This window comes from Apis cerana, linkage group LG1 (genome assembly GCF_029169275.1).
Source record: "Apis cerana isolate GH-2021 linkage group LG1, AcerK_1.0, whole genome shotgun sequence".
NCBI lineage: Eukaryota > Metazoa > Arthropoda > Insecta > Hymenoptera > Apidae > Apis > Apis cerana.
Genome location: NC_083852.1, coordinates 3,940,737 through 3,961,215, shown reverse-complemented (window position 1 = coordinate 3,961,215; position 20,479 = coordinate 3,940,737). Strand labels below are relative to the sequence as shown.

Below are 20,479 nucleotides of genomic sequence, written 5' to 3'. Positions count from 1 at the left end.
ATCGTCCGGGATGAAGGGATTGGTGAAAAAATTTTCGGCTAGGTGGAAAAAACAAAAAAAATGCGAAGAAGAGGAAGAGGCGGATGGGAAAACGACCAGCATTATCTACAAAAATCGGGATTATCGGGAAGAAAGGGAGAGCTCGGTGGAAAGTTGTTCGGAATCGTCCTCGTTGCAGGAGTTCAAGATATACGAGAGTTTGGAGGAGAAATTGTGTAAACCTGAGCCTAACCCGGACTCTCCGGACGAGAAATCGTCAGTGATTCGTGACGATCATCCATTCATGGGTGAATGTTCTAAAAATGTGTCAACAAGCGTTGAAAATCCTTGTAGACGGTACGATCGCGATGATTTGTGGGTTCAAGATCTCAAAGATTCCAATTCTAGCCGTGAAGAGCAAAAGAAGAACGAGGAAACGTCAAGAAAAATGGATGGAACGAAAGCGAAGAATCCTTATTCGGTGTTCTTTGTTAAAAGCACGCAAGTAACACCGCAAACTTCCGCCAGGCCGTTCGTCTCGGAAAGCGTAAAGAAAAAGCAAAACATTTTGGCACAGAAAAAGTCGAATCGTGTAAAGTTTCATAACAGTTCATTGGTAATCGTTCCGAAACGATCGAACGAAAATATACATGAGAAATCCAAAAATAGAAATTCCGAACGTAACAAAAAAAGCAAAGATATGGAAAGTGGATGTTTTTGCTTGCGATTTTATCGAATGATTATACCGGGGTCGTTTGGATCGATTTCTAAACATCGGTCGAAAACGAATGATAATTCGCCGTCGATAAAGAAGAGATCTCCTGTCTCGTTGCAAAGAAAAAAGGGTTGACGCTCATCTGTCGTTTCCTGATACAATACGAATATTTGTTTCATTTTTTATAACTACATATGTACATAAATGATTAACAAATGGTTGAAAATTAATTTCGGGATCTTTTGCTTTACCTTTTTCTATACGTTTTTTTGTTTGTACATATACATCTGCGATAAATACTGCGCATTTGATAATTATGTCAACGTATTTAAACAATTCAAGTCTCTTCATGACTTATACATACATATATGTATCTTCGTGTTACATTAAAAAGAAAAAAATGTGTCTTCATTTTTTAAAACTAAAATTATGAATAACTGCCAAGAAATTGTACATCGAAAATCAATAATATGAGTGATAAATAGGAATATTAATATCGTCGTTCATGTTCTTTATTTATACGTCGTTCATACATATCTCATTTATTCTCAATAATAGTGTTGCACGCTTACTTCCATCTTTTTTTTTCTTTTTTTTTTTTTTTAAATTTTTTTTTTCCATTTCGCTTTCGCTTTTTTTTGCATACGAGTGAGTCTTTGCTGAAGATGCGCATTTACCGAATTTATCGCCTTAATAAAACGTTTCTTTCGCTACGCTTTCTTTAACTTATTATCGTTATTATCGTTACCATTATAGAAAAAATAAGTCTTTAAATAATCACATAAGAGTTGTCGAGCCGTCAAGGATCGTGAGGAAAAAGGAGGATAGGGGAAAAGAGAGAACGTGTTTGTATACATACATGCATGCATACGTGTATTTTGTCAACACACATGTAAACGATTTGTAATGTATATGTAATCATGGTGTATGTATATGTTCGAATGATAATCGTGTACGTTGTGTGTACATATATGTACGAGTATGTGTGTTAAGTATTCAAGGATGTAGGTAACATGTTTTCCGAAATAACAGAGTGGTTGGCTCTATATTCGTATTTTCGTTTACCAGCTCCCTCGAAATAACGATGATATCGCTCTAAGCCTAGAAAAAATCTATCTACCGAGAAGACCAGTCGTTTTCGTTTTAAAACTATATATGTATTTATGTATATATATATATATATATATATATATATATACACACACACACACATATATATATATATACGAGGTACGCGTTACGCGTTATTCCGCTATACGGCCGGGAGGAGCTTTAATCGATTCGATGAAGGGAGGTGGTCAACGACCACCGAGAGAGACCAGCGAAAAGGAGTATAAAGAAAATCAACATTAAAGGCAACGCGTTTCCGCAATCTGCCTCGAGAGTACATTCTTTCTTTCCTTCTTTGTTTTTTTGCTTTTTTCTAATGTTTCTAAAAAGGGAAAGGAAGCTCTCAGTTCTCGTGCTATATCCCTACATGTTCATGTGCGTATACAACTAATCGGTATGCATGGTGTATCTTATAGTATTTTTATCTACCGTAAAAGGACTATATCGAAATACTTGGTTAATTTACCGTATAATCAACAAATATGAAAACGAAAAAAAAAAATCATTTAATATGATCTAAAAAAAAAAAAAAACTGAAATGGACCATATAAAATCAATAGCTACGAAAACAAAAATATATATATATATATATGATCTAAGAAAAATTAAAATCAATAAAATAATTAAAAATTAATAATAGTCGCTCATTTGCGAACAATTAAAATTTGTTTCGCTTCAAACGACCACTCGAAGATTTAACGTTATACTCTTACATCGTGCTAATTATTATAACATTTAATAAATTCCTATACGATGTTGAGCAACCGATTATCTCAGTTTACAAAAAATATATCTATGAAGTATTAGTCATTTTTATCATTGATGTAAACCCCGTGTATACGTGACATCGATCAATCGTGCTAAGAATTTAAGAAACAGAAAATTGGTTACAAAACAAAAAAAAAAGACGAGCTTTGCTTTCTTCCTTTCTCTTTTAGAAACTTCGAGAAACTATATAGGTCTACTCATTCTTCAGTTTGGCCAGTTTTTATTGTATGCACCATTTTAACTTCTTGTGCTCGAATTCGCTTACTTCTTCGTCATCTCATCATCATCGTCGTCGAAGCTCGAATCATCAGGACGGGACTGACTGGGGAAACGACGTCACAAAGGAGGTGGAATGGAAAACTCTTTCCGCACGTAAAACAGAATATAAGGTTTACACTTGGCGACCGCGTCGGTGGTTGCTGGTCGTACAGAGCTATCGTTAAAGTGAAACCATTGTCCATCGTGAACAGCGAAGGCAGTGTAATGTCCAGTTCCAGCGCTAAAATGGATATTCCAATATTTATTCTCAAAATAGATATCCTAGTGTATCGTTATACAATAAATGAGAAAATAACTTTTTACAATATTTATGAATTGTGATTACAAACTGATAAAATCCATTGAATTTTGCTTCTTATAAATAAATACAATATTTTCTAATATTATGTTTAACGTATACAATCGGTTGATATGAAAGATAGAAAAGATAGATAAATATATAAGAATAAAAAGGTAATAATAAATATAAGAATAAATAAAATGGATAAGTTTGATTCTACTTTACGTAGAAGAATTAATATGGAAAAAGAGGTTAGAGCATACCCAGAACCATGATGCACAATAACGGCAGCTAAATCATACAGATGACTATTCGAAGCGCCCAATTTCGTTCCATTCACGCCACGCACTGTAAATGCAGACATATCGAGTGACTTCATTGGAAAATCCACCTGTGTATCCACCTTCGAGCGATAGGAATTGCACCACCTAAATCTTTTAATGTGAAGGCACAACACCTAAAATAAAACACATAATTATCATTTATATATATAAATACTAAAAATATATAAAATTCCATTCCATCAAAAATTGATTAATTAATTAATTAATTATCAAAAAATACACGGTTACATGTTAAAAAATAAAACATATCTGAAGAATTGAAAAAAAAATGCAAAAAGAAATAAAATTTTTATTAAATTAATTTTATTGTAATCATAAGTAACGTAATTAATAAATGTATGCTAACATTAGGCAGCCTGTGTATCCAGAACCTCTTAGTGGATCTCTGTTTCCCCATGCAATTGTCACAAAAGTATAGTTCGCTATCGGCCAGCTCTTCAACTTTGAAGAATCTCGTTAAACTGTACGTGAGGCTGCAAACCTCTTCTTGCTCTTTCGTCCGTCTCTGCAATCTGTCTGGTATATCCAATGAAAGATCCTGAAAGGGCTCGTGCGTCTTGGAATCCGTACGACAATTCATGCAGTGGACCTGCGCGAGGAAACGCGATCCATAATTTGTCCGCGCTTCTCCCAAGAAGAAAATGAATAATAAAATGACTCTCCAAAAAAATGTTAATTCGGCACTCCCTCCCATCATTCCGCATTGAAATAACAAAGTGTAACCGGAAACGCATTAACCCTCGTCCGTTGCACGCCGGATCATTTTAATCCATGAAGTGTCATGCATAGAAAATAGCCGGTAATAGAATATTCAAGTAACACAGATTACTCTCTTACCGAAACACTATCATTATTGATAAATCTATAACAAGAATGTTTCAACATTAAATGTGTTTAAGAAAAATAAAAGTAAAAAGATAAATCCGAAAATATTGTCGAATATATTGAATTGAATTGAATATCAAAATTAAAAGAATTATTGATAAATAGAACAGATTTTTAATAATACTAAACTTTTTTTTCTCTCTTATATATATTTATCTCAAGGATCAAAATGATACAGCATCTGCCGACCGTAATGCAGATCAGATCAGTCCGTTATTTCGAGGGTTAAACAGAGCTTCCTCCGAGAACAATCCGGCGACTTACCACGCTAAGAAGAGTGCCTCCAAACACAGCTGTAACGATGCTTTGCTTGCCACGCAAACCGAGAGGTTCGTGTCCCAGTCTGGGCAACAATTGCAAAAGTTCCGTATGTAGTCTGTCCAACATGTAGGTGAGAAATTCATGAGCGTCTTGTTGTTGGTAGCCCCGAAATCTTGGCACGACTTTCCAGATGACGAGGAAAAGGCATTCGGGAGATATCGCCTGGCCGTTCGAACCGCCTAGATTCAAGCCAAGCAGAACCTTTCTCAACTCTTCCGCGAGGAGGGCGTCGCTCATGAATTCTTTTGCTCTACCGGGTGTGACGATTCGACCTCTGTGCGTGGGTGGCTCGTCGAACGGTATACCTTCGAGACACGGCATCTGCGTGAGATACTCGCAAAAATGGCTGATATTGTTGAACGATTGTAACACAACGTTCATGAAACAGGTGTTGCCGAGATTCCTCAGGCCGACAACTTTCTTCTCCTTGGTTATCTTCGAGCTCCTACGCTTTGTCGCCGGCCTATTGTCCCCGCTCGTGCCATCCAACGAGTGTAATCTTTTTCGCGCTGTCCTCGGCCGGAGGTTTCTTACGACCACTTCTGCTTTCCAGAGAGCGTCCGCGTCGTTATCTTCGCTCTCCCTCCTCGAGGACGGCGTCGTAGATGGCGAAGTGTTCCAATTCTCCTCGTTCTCTTTGTGCTCGTCCTTACGGAAGGTGGCGCGACGTATCTTCTCGATTTGGCCGCTCGTTGTGTCGTTGATAACATACTCGTCGCACATGTAACTGAAACGTGCGTGCCTTTGTAAGCGCGGGCTGTTCGACGACGAAGATGGCATAGTTAAGTAATTGAAGCGCTTAAGCTGCTGTTGGATTCTTTCTTTCTTTCTTTCGGTATCAAATGTTCGATAAATGACTAATTGTAAGTAAGGCAACGACTTATCATCATGTAACGTATTGTTCGGCCGAACGTGAGCAATTCTCGCGACGACGTTTAAAACGTTAAACGTTTAAAATTCGAAATGATAGGATGGAAGAAAAAAAAAGGGATAATAATAAAATTTTTATAAGTTGAGAGTTTCGAAACTCGAGACATTTCGAAAATGTTTCATATTCGTTTTTTGTTTTCTAATGTTTAAAAAAAGAATGGAAAGGGAATATGGCTGAACACGAACCGAGTGAAACTGGAGGGAAATGCGAGTGGGCGAGATTAAAAATCGTATCAATGATGAGAAGAAGAGGAGGATCGTCGATCTGTGTTGCGGAGAATGGCGAAAGCGAAGGGTTTAACTTACCAGAATACTGCCAGGTTCTCACAGTCGATACAAACACAGTGTTGAGTATTTTCTTCGTGATGCTGTAATGCATGGCCTGCCACGTATCGTCCACAGTGAATGGCTCCACAGTACAGACAGAGCCACGTACTTTTCTCGGTGCCACATACTATCGACAATAACAAAGTACGTTCGATAAAAGCATTGCATTCGTAATTCACGTTTTATTTAAAAAAAAAAATTATCATTCTAATGTTAAAAATGATATGAAAGTAAGGAAGTAATATTAAATGGGTTAAAACAAAGATTGAGAGCAATGCCTCTTCATATTTATTCCTCTTATATCGAATTCTATGGTAATACTACAACTTTCTTAAAATAAGATAAAATTGACCCACTAATCTCATTTATTCCATATTATTAAAATCCTTCTAAAGATTCAATGGACATGTGCAGATTGTAGAAAGCAGGAAGATTGATAAATTAAAAACTTTTATACTTCTTCTACAATTACACGATTAAAAATTACATCGTAAAAATGACATTATTTTAATATTATCCATTAAAAATTGTTTTATTAATTTTAAATTGAAATTGCAAAATTTATTTTTACTCGTGTATTTCACGCGTAGAAAATCAATTTAACACTTTTTTTTTTTTATTTAACGATATTCTAGATTCTTTGATTTTTATCCAATATTTCCAACCTTCATAAAATTTCAAACATTTTTTTATATTTAGCACATTTCAAAAACAAACAAGATATAAATACTAATTGTTACGAGATAATGTAAGTTCGAAGTCGGTGTACCATCTTTTCGTCTCGGCTTACGTAATTCTCAAGAGAGCGCGTAAAACCAGGGTGAATGGGAGGAAGGTAGTTCGACACACCCCCTTCGCAGTCGATCGATCGCAAAATGTCTCGCAGTGCTATCACGTTTGAGATTCTGCATGCACGTTTTTTTTTTTCTTTACACGATTTTTTTTTCTAACATCCCGACATATCCACAGTTTTAGAAGCAAGCAATGCACATGCGTTAGCTTAATTGATCTCATTTCAAGAAGACGCGCTACTGCAATTAAGTTGTGACGAAGAGGCAAGTTGGACGAATCGACGATAAAATTCGAAATGTCGATTCTACATACCGTTGGAATCGAATTGGTCTAGATCATTTTTTTTATTCCTTTGTGTTTACTGGAATGTATACATCGCCCTGCTTGATACACGTTTATTTTTAGCTATCCAAATAAACTACAATATACAACGAAAGAAAAAAATGTAAAATTGTTAGATGTAAAAAGTGCGAGAACATGAAAATTGAGACGCTGGTCGGCCGCACGAAAAGCAACTGAAATCCAATCTTCCAGAAGCACGTATCCTATATACCTATACAAGCGTTTATTTTACAATCTCACGTAAGAAGTATTATAGTTCCACGCCCTATGCGAATTATTTTGTCCTATTTTCTTATGGAATATATAACGCATAATTTTAATTAACGAAGAGTTATGTAGTAAAGAAACATTGATCGAAATTGCATAATCATTGTATTTATTTTTTGTAAATTGTAATTTTAAAAATAATGATAAAAAATGATAGGAATATAATGATATATATATATATATATATTTTAAGATTTTATTCAATTGGTATGTATGAAAGAATAGATACTTTTGTGTATCAAATTCGAAGATAGTTTTACAATGATATTTAAGACGTATTGGTAACATACGAACAATAATTTGAAACGTCATATACAATTTCTTGCATATACAATTTCAATTTTGTCTGAAAAAAAATTTTGCTAAAAAATGAATTTTGAAAAATTTACATCACTATATTATTTTACTTTTATTCTCAAATTAAAATAACTATATATTGTAAACAGTATCATAAAATTTATTAGATTACTATAATTAAACTTTCATTATCGTAGAAAAAGATAATGTTACAAAATAATCAAGTTACGCACTATGAAACGAATCTTTTGAAAGTCGGCGATAATTCGCAATTTCACGTGGAAACTGTGCATCATGATATATTCTTGGAAGATCACGTCAGTGCAGCTAAGTTCGAAATCGAACGAAAATCGTCGATAAACGCGTGTATAAGTATGATAAAAATTTGAAAATTTGAAAATTTCCGATATGTTAACGGACAATTCCAAGGTGAAACGTGAAAAAAAACTCGAAGGGTAACTGACAATAATCTAACCTGTACACATACATTCTGCGCCTCTTTTACTCCTCTATCTCTTTTGTCATCGTTCTATCTCTTTCTCGCCTTGGTAACGAACGATTCGATTCGCCACGCCTACTGCGTGTTACGTCGTCGAAGAATTTCGTCGACGCATTGTCCAAGCCACGGCACGGTAGATAAGGAAAAATAACAACGACAACAGTATTAAGCTTGATATTGATGCAAGAGCAGAAGAATGACGGAAAAATTCGTTTCCCGAGCAATGCACTTCGTATCGAGGCATCCGATTAGCAACGACGCCGTTATCGATTTTGCAACGTCGTACCCGAACCAGCTTGCAGCGCAGGAAAAGAGGCAGAAGAGGGGTGAGAGAGGGGGAGAAGAGGTGTGGAACATGGGGTTCTTTTATAGCCCACAAGGGACGATTTTTCTCCTGCGTGACTCGTATGAGAGTCAGGCTTGGTAATTTTTACTAGCGTCACTCTGCTCGCGAGACCACAGGGATATTTAAATTGATCTTGCAACCTGGATACGTTGCGATTCGTCAAGCATGAACGATCTCTTGGGAGAACATGACGACTAGCGATGACGATAGTCGATGGTGAAATCGTGTAACTTTGTCCATCTTGAACGAATTCGAGGAACCGCGTGCTGAATCGAACTGAGCAATCGAAAGTTCGCAAAAAAATCCCTAGCCTGACTCATCGATCGTACTAGTGCAGCTAGCTATGAAAAGCTCTCTCCTTGACTATTTGTTTCGTTCCATTATTCTTCCCTCTCCCTTCCTTTCATGTGCTCTCGTTCCTTTCTCTTTCTCACTTCTTGACGAAGATGACGAACGGAAGATGGATATACTTTGTGAATTGCGATAGATTTCTTTTGATTTTAAAAGATTACACTACAGATGTTAAATTCATTTGTAAAATATATTTTGTAATTCTTGTTTACTCAACGATTAATTTTTTTGAAAGAATTTGTTACAATTAAATGATGAAGAAATATTCAATTTTTATAAATTTCAGCCGAGACCATGCTGATTGTAAACGCTTCTTCCTTGCTACCGTAAGAGGTCGCTAAAAGAAAAAAAGTATCGTAATCCAAAATCAATCATTGAACAGAGGAGAAAGTCTCTATTATAAAATTTTCTATCAATAACTGTACGAAAATCCTCAAGTCAAGAGAAAGAACATGTAGGGAAAGGGAGATTTAAATGGATGCAATAAAAGTATTGCGCTTACTTCAAGATAAATATAGTATCAAAGATAGTGAGTATAGTAGAGAGAATAAAGAGTCAAACAGTCGAGTAGAAAGCATATCATAACAAAAACAAAAAATATTTATAAGATTATCATTCTTTTTCGTTGATTTTGCAAATATATTTTTATATTTATCATATATTATATCATAAGCCGATTTTTAAGAAATCTTGAAGCGAGTTGTCAAGTGAAAATGAATAAAATTAGGAAAAACGAAAGGCGGGAATAGTTCGGTTGAACGATGAGCACGTTTATCTGGCGAGTTCTAATGACAGATCTCAGGCCAGCTGATTAGTGCCGTCTGGTATTGATTTTCCAATGACGACCGCGCCGCATACTGAGAACTCCCAGCAGGACGATGCACACGCGCACGTCCACGACGCTCTTGTTCGGTCCGTAGAGAGACACCCATGAACGGAGGATACATATACATACCACTATATTGTATATACACTAATACACGAAGAAAAGGAGTGGACTTTCATATACATTCGCACACATGCGTGCAAGACTTGTCTCGCATTCATACGTATTCACACGTACACATTCGCGTTTATATCGAGGAGAGATGTACATATTCGCACGACGAGTTCGATTCGCGAAGCATACGAACTACGGTACGTACAGTCATGCGTCCATCATCGATACTCGCGTGTATTAACTGTGAAATACAAAGCAAACACAAACATATATGTTGCTATACTTTTCGAAAACATGCATTAGTTTCTTTAAAGGGAAATAGAAATGGCTCGCTTCATCTTGTCGACTACGACGGCTCAAGGCCGCGAGAGGAACGGCCGGGGCCTCGGTCACGAGAGGTAAAGAAAGAGGAAGAGAAAGAGCAAGGAGAGAAACAGGGAGAAAAAGAGAGAAACAGAGAATAAAGAACGCAAAAGAAATGAGTGGAAAGGAGATGGGAGACAATAGAAGTGAAGGAAAGATCGAGATCGAGCCGACGTGCAAAATAAAATCTGAAAAGAAAGGATTGGTCGAGGAACAGAGAGAAAGAGGGTCAGGTTTAATTTTCTAGATACAACTTCTTTCAAGTTTTTAGAAGGATAAAGGATTTTTTTAAGGTCCTACCTGCACAGACGAATGGTAGATCCTTCGTACAATTCGCTTCTACGTCGTTACCGCCGAATTGGACGCTTTGAGCAAGATGTGGACACTCCATGTTTTCCTAAGCACAATTCCACGGGGCCCTCGTGGCCCCTTCGTCGGCGAGTGCCTGCGTACGTACGTGCCTGCGTTTACAACGTGCTCTTTCTCTCTTTCTCTCTCTGGGCAAAGGAGAGTAGTGGCAGGCAGGAGGATAGGGTGGGAATGATATACAAAGAAGGCGGGGTACGCTCGGTGCCCCCTAATATCCGTCACATAGTGCGGAAAAAGATGGGTATTATTCGTTGTCTTTAACGAAAAAGAAAGAATGCAACTGTTCTCGATGCGTAACGACGACGGACTGAGGAAAACGACCAGACCGAAAAGAGCAGTGGAGTGCCCGACTGGCCCCGACTACCGACCGAACGCAACCGAGCTGCGTCGGGCTCGGTTCTGCGGTGGTCGGGCTACCTCCAGAGTCACAGACCACTAATAGTCGACTGACTCGCCGGTTGTACGGTCTCTCCTCCCTGCTCCCGAGAGTTCCAACATTCGCAGGCGTGTGATTACAGCTACTCTCTCCGTTTCTCTTACTCTTTCTTCTCAACCTTACTCTTTTCACCAGGTTGTGCTAGGCTACCTAGCCTTGGATCGTGCTAGGTCGCGCAGCCTCTGAACAACTTATCCAGGTCCGGCCTAAGCGCGTGGGCGCTTTGGAAGGGCGACGCATTTCACCACAATGCAGTCGCGGACTTATTGAGCGTTATCTCTTGTAAAATGTTTAACGTTCTAAACTCGACTCGATATGATATTCTGGTTTTTCGCAATTTGAACCACAAGCAAATGGTATCGCTGATAAATATGATATCAGAGATAGGATTGCTACTACTATATTTGCAATGTAAAATGAGTGATTCATTTCGTAGAAAGGAAAGAAAAAATCGTTTATAATACATATATACATTAAAAAACATATTCTAAATATTAATATAAATTATATGCGTACGCATATTAAAGTAAATTATAATTGCAGCAAAAAATCGATAACGTAGACTTTTTACGATTGTATCATTTTTTCTTCTTTTCGTTACTTTGAAAATAATATTACATTTATTAATGCATATATAATCTATGAAAAATATCAAATCTAATATAAATTTGATGAATTTTTAAATCAAAATATTTATTTTATTAAAATATATAATTAAATATTTTATACCTCAATATCCTTCAATAATTTTTTATTTTATAATTTTCATAGAAGATTGAAAAGTCTGATGGAGAAATTAATTTTAATAACTATCATAATGTAATAAATAGAACCAAGTCTAATTAAAATGGCCGATTTCTGCGCATGCGCATTTCTATTTCAAACTTTTCACTCTCTCGTAAGACAACTTGTAAAACACAATTTTGAAATTTATTTATACTTTTTCTTTTAATAAATGCAATTATTTTTATTAAAAAATATGTAATAAGATATGTTGATCTTAACTTATAAAATTTATTTTACATTGATATATTTTTTACCATAAAAAATTAATATCTATAATATCTATTGAGGAATAATGTATTTTGTATGGTAGAATGATAAAATCAATTAAAAACATAAAGTTTTAGAATGTCAGCTTGCAGTTTTATTGAAAAATGCAACACTAACAATCTTATTTAATATAAAGAAATAAATTTTAAGAACGTCTGCTATATGGTGGTAATTGAGATTGTGTAAGTTGAAGTCCTGGGATATTATTAAATCCAAGCATTTGTAACATTTCCTTGGTTTCTGGGTCAACTTCAATAATATCATGTTCCAAAGCAGATACTTCAGGAACATAGTTGTCTCTGCGTTCTCTTTCTTCTTCTTGCAATTTGATAGAAATACCACGTACTTGACTGTGTCTAAGACGTTTCATCAAGTGAGTAACAAATCTAAAAACAATGAAATCAAACATTAGAAAATATATTTTCATTCACTAAATTTCAAAACTTTCTGTCTTTGTTTTTTATATATAAATTACAACATATAATTACAATATATTCATACTAGATAACCACTTTTCAAAATACATACCCAGCAATTTTGTTTCGCAAAGATTTGCTAGGAATAATAGCAATTTCTTCACATATCCTTTTATTTGTATGGAAGTCCATAGTTAATCGAGTATAGTATTTTTCGATGATAAGTTTTGCGGCCTTTTTGACCGTCTTTGTCCTGACACGACTCTAAAACCATATTTGTATTATTTTTATTTCAAATTCACTCTATCTTATATATATATATATAATATATATATTATATATATATTATTTTTTATATTTTTTTATATTATTTTTTATATTTTATATTTAGTTAATAAATCTAGAAATAAAATATTCGATACACTAAACACATCCATATAACCTCAAAATTTGTAAATCACATAAGTAATTAAATATTATAATGCACATTAACCATTAATATTTTAACTCTTTTATTTAAAATTATTAAAAATATATTGCTATATGATTCTTTTGTGAAATTAATAACGGATTATTATTACTTTTTTTGATTTTTAAAATATACGCACCATGATGACTAATATTCCGTAAAGACAAACTACAAAATGGAAGAGATATAGTACCGCCACAAAGATATCAACGGCCAACGAGAGAACTAATTTTTCTATTTGAATTATCGTCAGATTATGTTCAAAATGTTCTTTAGATTAAATCTTTTAGCTTTTGAAAGTTCAAAGTTTATAATTATAATCATAATTCAAGACTTTATTTCAATATTCATTTTTTTTTATTAATTATATACAACTCTAAAAAATTGTATTCATCAATATCAAAACATAATCATCTAGCGATAAACTGTGATTAATCATCAGATGATAAAATCATAAAATTCTTCAGTTTGTGAAAAAGGAGATGAAATCTTAAAAATTATATAAATTATAGGCCTCGATATATTACTTGTCGGTAAACAAGAATTAATTGTCGGTAAAAAAGAATTATTTATAATTTTATATAAAAATTTAATTTTAATTTCAATTATTATTAATGTTGCAATTTTATCTTAATAAAATATTTTATTACAAAAAAGTTTCTTCTAATCGTAAGACAATTTCTGTATTTCGTTTATATTTATAACATTTAATGTATTCTATTGAAGATAATATAGAATAATATAGAATAATATATAGAAAATTTAATTATATTTTTATACAAATATTTAATTGCAATTATGATTTACTTTCTAATTTAAAATATTAATTCATTTAATAAATTAAGATATTTTTATTTGTAAAAAATTAAAAAATTTTTTTTTTAAACAAAATTATGTTGCAATTGATAGCAGTAGGTGGCGCCAGTAACATCAATATTGTTTGCAAACCAGTACCGAACGTCAGTGGCTCAAAACATGTCGTGCATCGCGTTGTCGCGTCATGGATCAAGCTTAAATACGTTTCATTTGCCTTTCTTGCGAGTGACAGTTAGTTCTTTAAAAAGTACGAATGCTTTTTGTCAACTGACATCATTCAGTTGTAATAGAGCATTGATAAAATTTCAGAAAATTAAAAACGCCAGGTGACAGAATGCGATGCGATGTGATAGTGGGAACGAAGTGTGGCGGCAGCACTGTACATTAAACGGAGCAGCGAAGTAGAGGGAGGGAAAGTAAGAAAGATATACAATTGTAGAGTGAAGGAGACAGAGTAATGAGAGTGAGATCAAACCATATTGCGAACGCCGCGGTGCGAGAAAGACCGAAATTTCGCTCAGCAGTGCACGGCAGTTGGCGTTTGTCCGTGGAAACAGGATAGTAGTCCATTGGAGGAAGGAGGAGAAAGCATCGGAGAAGGAGGGCAGACTCGCGAGGGAGAGGCGACGAGTTTGTTTATCGCCTTGGTGAACGGCGAGAGCAGTCAGTGCGGTGCTACACTTGGTCTGTAGTGGTCGGAACGATCGGTAGTTCGGTTCGAAAGTTCGGCCTCGTTCTTCTGACAATTTGTTCCGAATAGTGCGTGGGTGCCGTCGTGTTTTTCTATCGCGCACATGTCAACGTCTATTTAACCTCGTCGTAGACCTCGTGCCGGAAGAACATGCCGCGAACCACTGCCAAAACATAGTCGTTCTGTGTATGTATCGTGTGCCAAAGTCGGTGACATTTGTGTCGTAGACGCAAGATCGCTGGAATTTCACTATACAACGTGGAAACCTGTAACACCGTGTGCTTACAACTTAACAGGCAAGCATTTTTCTTATTCAGTTACACGGAAAACATAGTCATTGTTCTTGTTCATCAAATTGCATACGATTTGATGTCGCATTATTTACGACTAACCTCCTGTCACTTCTACATCTATCACGGTTATGTTTTCATTATGCCTCTATATATCGACTAATATTCTCTTCAATGACCGATTACATGGCTCTTTCTCGCAGTTCTTGTTCCTGTCAGCTGACATTACGGCGTCCTCGTGTACCACAGACTTTCTCTTCGTGAAACTTCTCCATCCTGTTTTTTGATTAAGGTTGTAAGTTTTTGCTCTTAAGGATTAATGTTAAACGCGAGCATAATTTGTATTTTAACTGTCGATATTCTTTTGTGAATTTCTCCCTCGCCAAAGGTCGTTGATCTCAATTCTTTCACTTTCGTCGAAAATACAGGCTGACCGTGATTCGCATACAGAATGTACGATGTGTACGCGTTGTGTAAGAGAGAAAAAAAGGCTGTGAAAGCAGCAACTGGCTTTAGAGCGTTTCGCGAAGCTACGAGCGTATGTAATTTGGGCCAAAGCGAGTGGCGTGCGAAAAATCATCACGGCATGCGAGCACGCGTGTGTGCGAATATGTATCATATGCATGAAGCATCGCTAAAGAAATATCACAATGTCGCGTTCTAATCATGCGGGCTTGTGTAAAACCTTTTAGTCACTCCGCTCTTTTCTGATCTCAAACTAATTATGGTTTCATATTTTGTTCGTGGAAATAATTATGAATTATCAATCCACCATTTCCGTCGAGATTCGAGAGAACTTTTTTTTTTCTTTCTCCACATTCTTCTTTACATGCAATTTCATCTTTTCGAGAGTTCACCACAAAAAATTGCAGTTCTATCCTGATCGAACGAGTTCAACTTGTCAGTGATATATATGGTAATATATGTGTACTTACACGTATAGAATGTCCGTGTTTGGATTCTCTGTTTCCTCGTTTTCCGTTAGATTTCAAATTGGAGTATGTTTACGAACGTGATTGGCTACAATCTTGTCGATATTAAGGGTATTTTATTATCGGCTGTATAATTTTTTTATTATGGATAATGTAATTATTATCATTTGAAAATAATTTGCGAATTATGAAATAATTTTTCTTTTATTCTTACTAATCTTTTATTATTATTTTGCGAAATAATTATTAAAAAAAAATAATATCTTCTAGAATATTCGATGACATACAATATATGTCAAAAAGTTGCAAATAGATTATATTTAAAAGTTTTTAATAATATTAACTGTGTAATAATATTTGCGAAGAAGATACAATTTACGACTTTTAAAGTGATTTTTGTTTTGCGAAATAAACGTTGGAAATGGTAATATCTTATGAAGATATATAATAAATTATTCGAAAAAGATTACAGATTGTGTAAACTTTGAAAGTATATTATGATTTGCAGTATTTATAAAATTATTAATTTTTATTTCGTTATAAACGATGAAAATATAAATTAATTATTGTAACAAATACTAAAGTATTTTTTATTAACATTTGTTATAAGTAGTTATCATTATGATAACAACTAATTTCTTTTTATTAATTAAATATAATAAATTCAGTCATTTCGTAATTTTAATGTTAAGATTAAAACGTTAAAACAAATATTTAATATACAAATATTTAAATTGTCGTATTTGATACTAATTTAATAAAGAAATTAACACAATCTTTAATCATAAAATGTTACGAAATCGCGCTCTGGTTATTCTAAATATCCATGTGCACATTAAATTTACGAATTAACGTTCGAACATTCATTAGTTTAGTTGTCACTAAACTGGTCAGACGTATGTTTGTTCAATGTTGTCGTCATCAACATCTTCCTGTACGTTGGTAATTGAATTCTGTACGCAAGATAGTTGTTCGTAAATGCATCCAATACCGAAACATGTTATACATATAGGATATTCTAAAATACATAATATTTATGTTTATAATTATTATAAATATCTATCGATTTATAATAGAGAAACTAATGCCGATCTTCAATTTAATTTTTACGTATGATCAATAGATTTATTTTAATTTTAACGTTAATGATAAATTTTCAAAGTAAAATAAAATTTCCCGAATTATAAAAAACTATACATGTGTGGTGTATAGTGTCGTCCAGATTCCACGGTTGACTAGATTTTCTCGTTTCTAGCCATCATAGTTTTATTATCCTACTTGCAAGTCTGTAACACTTTTGTAATAAAAATAAGTTGCGTATCCTGTGTAAAGAACATGTATCCCAGTTTAGTGCACCTTATCACGTGTTAGAACATATTAATGTCAAATTAATGATGTAAATGAAAAATATTGATTAAAATTAATTATCTATCTACATAGTTTCATGGAAACACATTATGTTTAATTTAAATCATTTATTTATAAATTGATTATTATTATGTGAAAATGATTTAGATATCATTGGAAATTAATAATGTATGTTTCTATTAATTCGATTCGTATATATTTTTTAAAAATTATATTTATATAAAATTAAATGAGATATAATTTCTTCGTGTGAAATTTCAAACGGAATACAATCAAATTAGATATTTCAAAAAAACGAAATTTTTCATCTCGTTAAGAATTTTTTCTATTTCTTTTATATGGCGTTTCCTTTTCAATTATATCTCGTTTTGTGTTCCTAAAATAAAGAACTATTCAAACGGTTGAACGTTCAATATTCAAATCACGTTGGCTTATGTTCGTGTGTCCCCAATTTAACCGCGTTTTCAATGCTTTGTAACAAAGTAAAATGAGCTCTTGAACTTACAAACAGTTACATCTCCTTTCACGTGCCGCATAAATATGATTAATTTTAAAAGGAAACTAAATTTAGAATGTTTAACCTTTCACTTTACTCTTCGCAAAAGACAAAAGAACTCAGAAAAAATTCACTTTTAATTTATTTCCATGTCTTCGATTAGTTATTGCACATTCATCGTAATTACATAACTGGACGTGCAAGGATTGTACATTTAAAAAAAAAAAATTGTTAATTTTCAACATCGGTAAATTTTATGCAAAAAAATTTATCGTTCCATTACTAATCTCATTATCCAAATTTTATTTATTTACCTGTACATTTTTTTATCTCTAATAAAATATTTATTCAATACAAATTCCAATTGTCTATATTTTATCCTTTTTTTTTTTTATTCGTACCATTTATCCTACCATTATTAATTTCGAAACATCCTGTGTAAAGTTCCATACCTTTAATCGTATTTTATCGACAATGCATTTATTTTAAATTTTTATTTCGTTTTTTTTTTTCGAATTACAAATTTCTTCTTCTTTGCGGTTCTTGAACGACGGTTTATCGTAAGAATTTTTTCCTACTTTTTTAACCGTGTGACGCAATGTTAAACCAACTTGTTTAATGCGTCATCACTCGTAATTCGGATGTTGAATATTCCTTGTTTTTCGTGGTTCTCCCCGTTTTTCCCTCTTTACTTCTCTCTCTCTCTCTCTCTTTCTGCTCCCTCCCCTTCGTTCTCTTGCTTTTGTCCGCAGTCTCGCTGTGTTTTCGAGGTATTTATTAGGGATATAGCGACAAGTTTATTCGTTTGCATCATGTCTCGCTTATTTATAACGGTACTATACGTTTGCGCATTGTAAAGCTTCTGCACGTATGAATAGGATAATATTCTTGCTCGAGAATCGTAGGGCGTTTAATCCATCTAAAATTAAAGAAAAGAAAATTATTGACGACGATGAAGTTATCGATAGACAATAAAAATTGTAATGAAAAAATTACGCGATAGTCGAATTTTCAAATAATAGAATGTTCTCTCTCTTTTTTTCTTTTGTTGAAAAATCGAAAAAAATTTAAGACATTTAATACCGTCCGTTATTATTTACATTTTTATCAATTCTATCAAAATTGTATTAATTTTTTCAAATCATATATCATTTAATACGATTTTACTTAGCCAACAGATAATTTTTGATATAAGGGATAAAATTCGTTGGGGAACTTAGCTTTTTATCAAGAAAACTTTTCCTCCCTCTGATGGACATTTTCTAAATTACTCCAAGCTGTTTCGGTAATTAGAACAGAAATATCGTGCAGCTGTTCCTCCGTGGCTTATTTCACGCGACAAAGTTGCACGTTTCACAGGCCTAATTGCAATCGGCTCGGGTTTACTCGTGTCATACTCGCGTGTCCACGATATTTCAACGGTTATCCAGCCTCTAATTACCAGGTTCTTGGTATTTCCTCTTCTGATTACGGTTCTTTCTTTGTTCTTCGGCGAATATCATTCTCTGAGAAAACGTGCTCGAGAAAAATAGCTAACAATTTAAATGTTTCTTCTACATTTAATAAGAGTATTCAACGTTGATATTTTATTTGCAAATATTGATATTTTTTGAAAATAGTTTCAAAATTCATTTTTTATCATCGAATGGCAATTTTAGGGTAATTTGTCGATTTTCAAAATTTTTTTCATAATTTCAACGAATGATCGAAATTTAAATTATATAATAAAATTATATAATTATATTAAATTTTCCAAATCCGTTTCCTCGTTTACCACCAATCAGAATCAGTGTACGATATAATTTAAACGAGTAGAGATTTTAGAACGAACGATTCCATTTCTCAAATTTTTTTTAAATAAATTTTCTCTTGTCGACGATCTGCGCAATTTGCAGCGTAAACATTGTCGATTTTCTACCACGGATTAGAATTTCCGTTAATAATACCTCATCTTGACGTCACCGTCTAAGTCACTTTGTCATTGATCCGATCAGTTGTTAGATAACGCTTTGGCTATTGCTTCGCCGATACGCTTCTTCCACGTTTGTTCCTCGAGCACGCTCGATTTTTCTTTAGAGCTTCCGCTCCTTTGTACTCGAAAGTTTAGATACGCCCTATATGTTGCGAGTATACGTTGGAAAAATGGAATGGCGAATAAGGAGGAAAGCTGATTCGTCTCTCGACGAAGGTTTAATAACTGGTTGGAACTGGGGAAAAGTATCTTAACGCGTGATACATGGGTATTAGATTCTTGTCAATGTTGTAACATTGGGTAAAAATGGATTGGAAATTTATCTTGTTATGCAACTATTTCTGATAGGATGTAATATAAAGGTATTTTTACTTGTTTTATGATTTATATTTTTAAAGATCTGCTTTTACAGTTTTAATATTTTAATTTTATTAATCGAGTATTGATTACCGTGAAACTATAGAGGAAAATTTGGATCGAAGTTAATTGTTGTAGCAACAACAATCCAAGCGTTTTAATATTTCATGTTAGTCGATTAGCTTTATGAGCGAGTTGATTATAACTGGGATCGATTAAAAAGACGTTATTAACAAATTGGCTTAGTTTAAATAAAATGTATCAACGTAAATTTAACAACGAATGCGAAGAATCGAAATTGCATTTAAAATAAATTTTTTCTCCAATTTCTACCGTTGTATTTGAGGGCAAACCTCGAGAATCCTTTTCTCAAATTTGTATCCTTGTATCCTTTGAGAACACCTTTCTTCAGTTCTTCTCTCAAATTTATATCTTTATATATTTGAGAACTCTCGAGAATTCTTCTCGTGCCCTTGAAACGCGAATATTATTTGAGAGCGATCCCTCTCGAGTTTTTCTTCTCTCTCTCGAACACCTGTCCTTAGAACGGTTCAACTTTCAAATACGTTTACCAGTTGAGAAACGAAGACAAAAACAAAAAAAAACGTATCGTTCGCTAGTCTTCTCCGTCTTAAACTTTATTACGTCTAACGGCAATTTCGCGAGCAAAATCCGGTTA

General features: G+C 33.9%; 3 protein-coding genes and 1 long non-coding RNA gene across 7 annotated transcripts in view; 2 read left to right on the top strand and 2 right to left on the bottom strand.

The window, feature by feature from the left end:
- Positions 1-1,190: 1,190 nt before the first annotated feature.
- Positions 1,191-11,625, bottom strand: LOC107994965 (ubiquitin carboxyl-terminal hydrolase 3). Of its 3 annotated transcripts, none has more exons than XM_017052157.3 (6): positions 10,436-11,625; positions 5,918-6,065; positions 4,625-5,408; positions 3,822-4,064; positions 3,395-3,588; positions 1,191-3,071 (listed from the first exon to the last, which is right to left on the bottom strand). In XM_017052157.3, the coding sequence occupies exons 1-6, from the start codon at positions 10,524-10,526 to the stop codon at positions 2,909-2,911; spliced, it is 1,623 nt and encodes a 540-aa protein (XP_016907646.1). In that variant the 5' UTR covers positions 10,527-11,625; the 3' UTR covers positions 1,191-2,908. The 3 variants fall into 3 exon arrangements, with proteins under 3 accessions (XP_016907646.1, XP_061933517.1, XP_061933521.1); XM_062077533.1 differs by lacking the exon at positions 10,436-11,625 and adding an exon at positions 8,112-9,156; XM_062077537.1 differs by lacking the exon at positions 10,436-11,625 and adding an exon at positions 7,043-7,355.
- LOC133666490 (uncharacterized) lies at positions 5,354-6,201 on the top strand. Its single transcript, XR_009830699.1, has 2 exons — positions 5,354-5,544; positions 5,768-6,201. It is a non-coding gene; the product is annotated as an uncharacterized LOC133666490 (long non-coding RNA).
- Positions 11,626-12,064: 439 nt separating the features above from the next.
- Positions 12,065-13,160, bottom strand: LOC107994716 (small ribosomal subunit protein eS17). Its single transcript, XM_017051739.3, has 3 exons — positions 13,018-13,160; positions 12,522-12,673; positions 12,065-12,379 (listed from the first exon to the last, which is right to left on the bottom strand). The coding sequence occupies exons 1-3, from the start codon at positions 13,018-13,020 to the stop codon at positions 12,139-12,141; spliced, it is 396 nt and encodes a 131-aa protein (XP_016907228.1). The 5' UTR covers positions 13,021-13,160; the 3' UTR covers positions 12,065-12,138.
- Positions 13,161-13,829: 669 nt separating this feature from the next.
- Positions 13,830-20,479, top strand: part of LOC107994951 (furin-like protease 2) — a 376,396-nt gene continuing 369,746 nt past the window's right edge. For both annotated transcript variants that reach the window (XM_062077343.1, XM_062077339.1), the window contains exon 1: positions 13,830-14,681. The gene's annotated coding sequence lies outside the window, so the exon portion shown is untranslated. The remainder of the gene's footprint in view (positions 14,682-20,479) is intronic.

Excerpts from the sequence above, each read along its gene's own strand:
- LOC107994965 (XM_017052157.3), bottom strand. The coding sequence starts at position 10,526 with ATGGAGTGTCCACATCTTGCTCAAAGCGTCCAATTCGGCGGTAACGAC. Across the intron at positions 4,065-4,624 it reads GAGGCACTCTTCTTAGCGTG|GTCCACTGCATGAATTGTCG; the intron begins GTAAGTCGCCGG and ends TTCCTCGCGCAG. Across the intron at positions 3,589-3,821 it reads GGATACACAGGCTGCCTAAT|GTGTTGTGCCTTCACATTAA; the intron begins GTTAGCATACAT and ends GTTTTATTTTAG.
- LOC107994716 (XM_017051739.3), bottom strand. Across the intron at positions 12,380-12,521 it reads TTGCGAAACAAAATTGCTGG|ATTTGTTACTCACTTGATGA; the intron begins GTATGTATTTTG and ends CATTGTTTTTAG.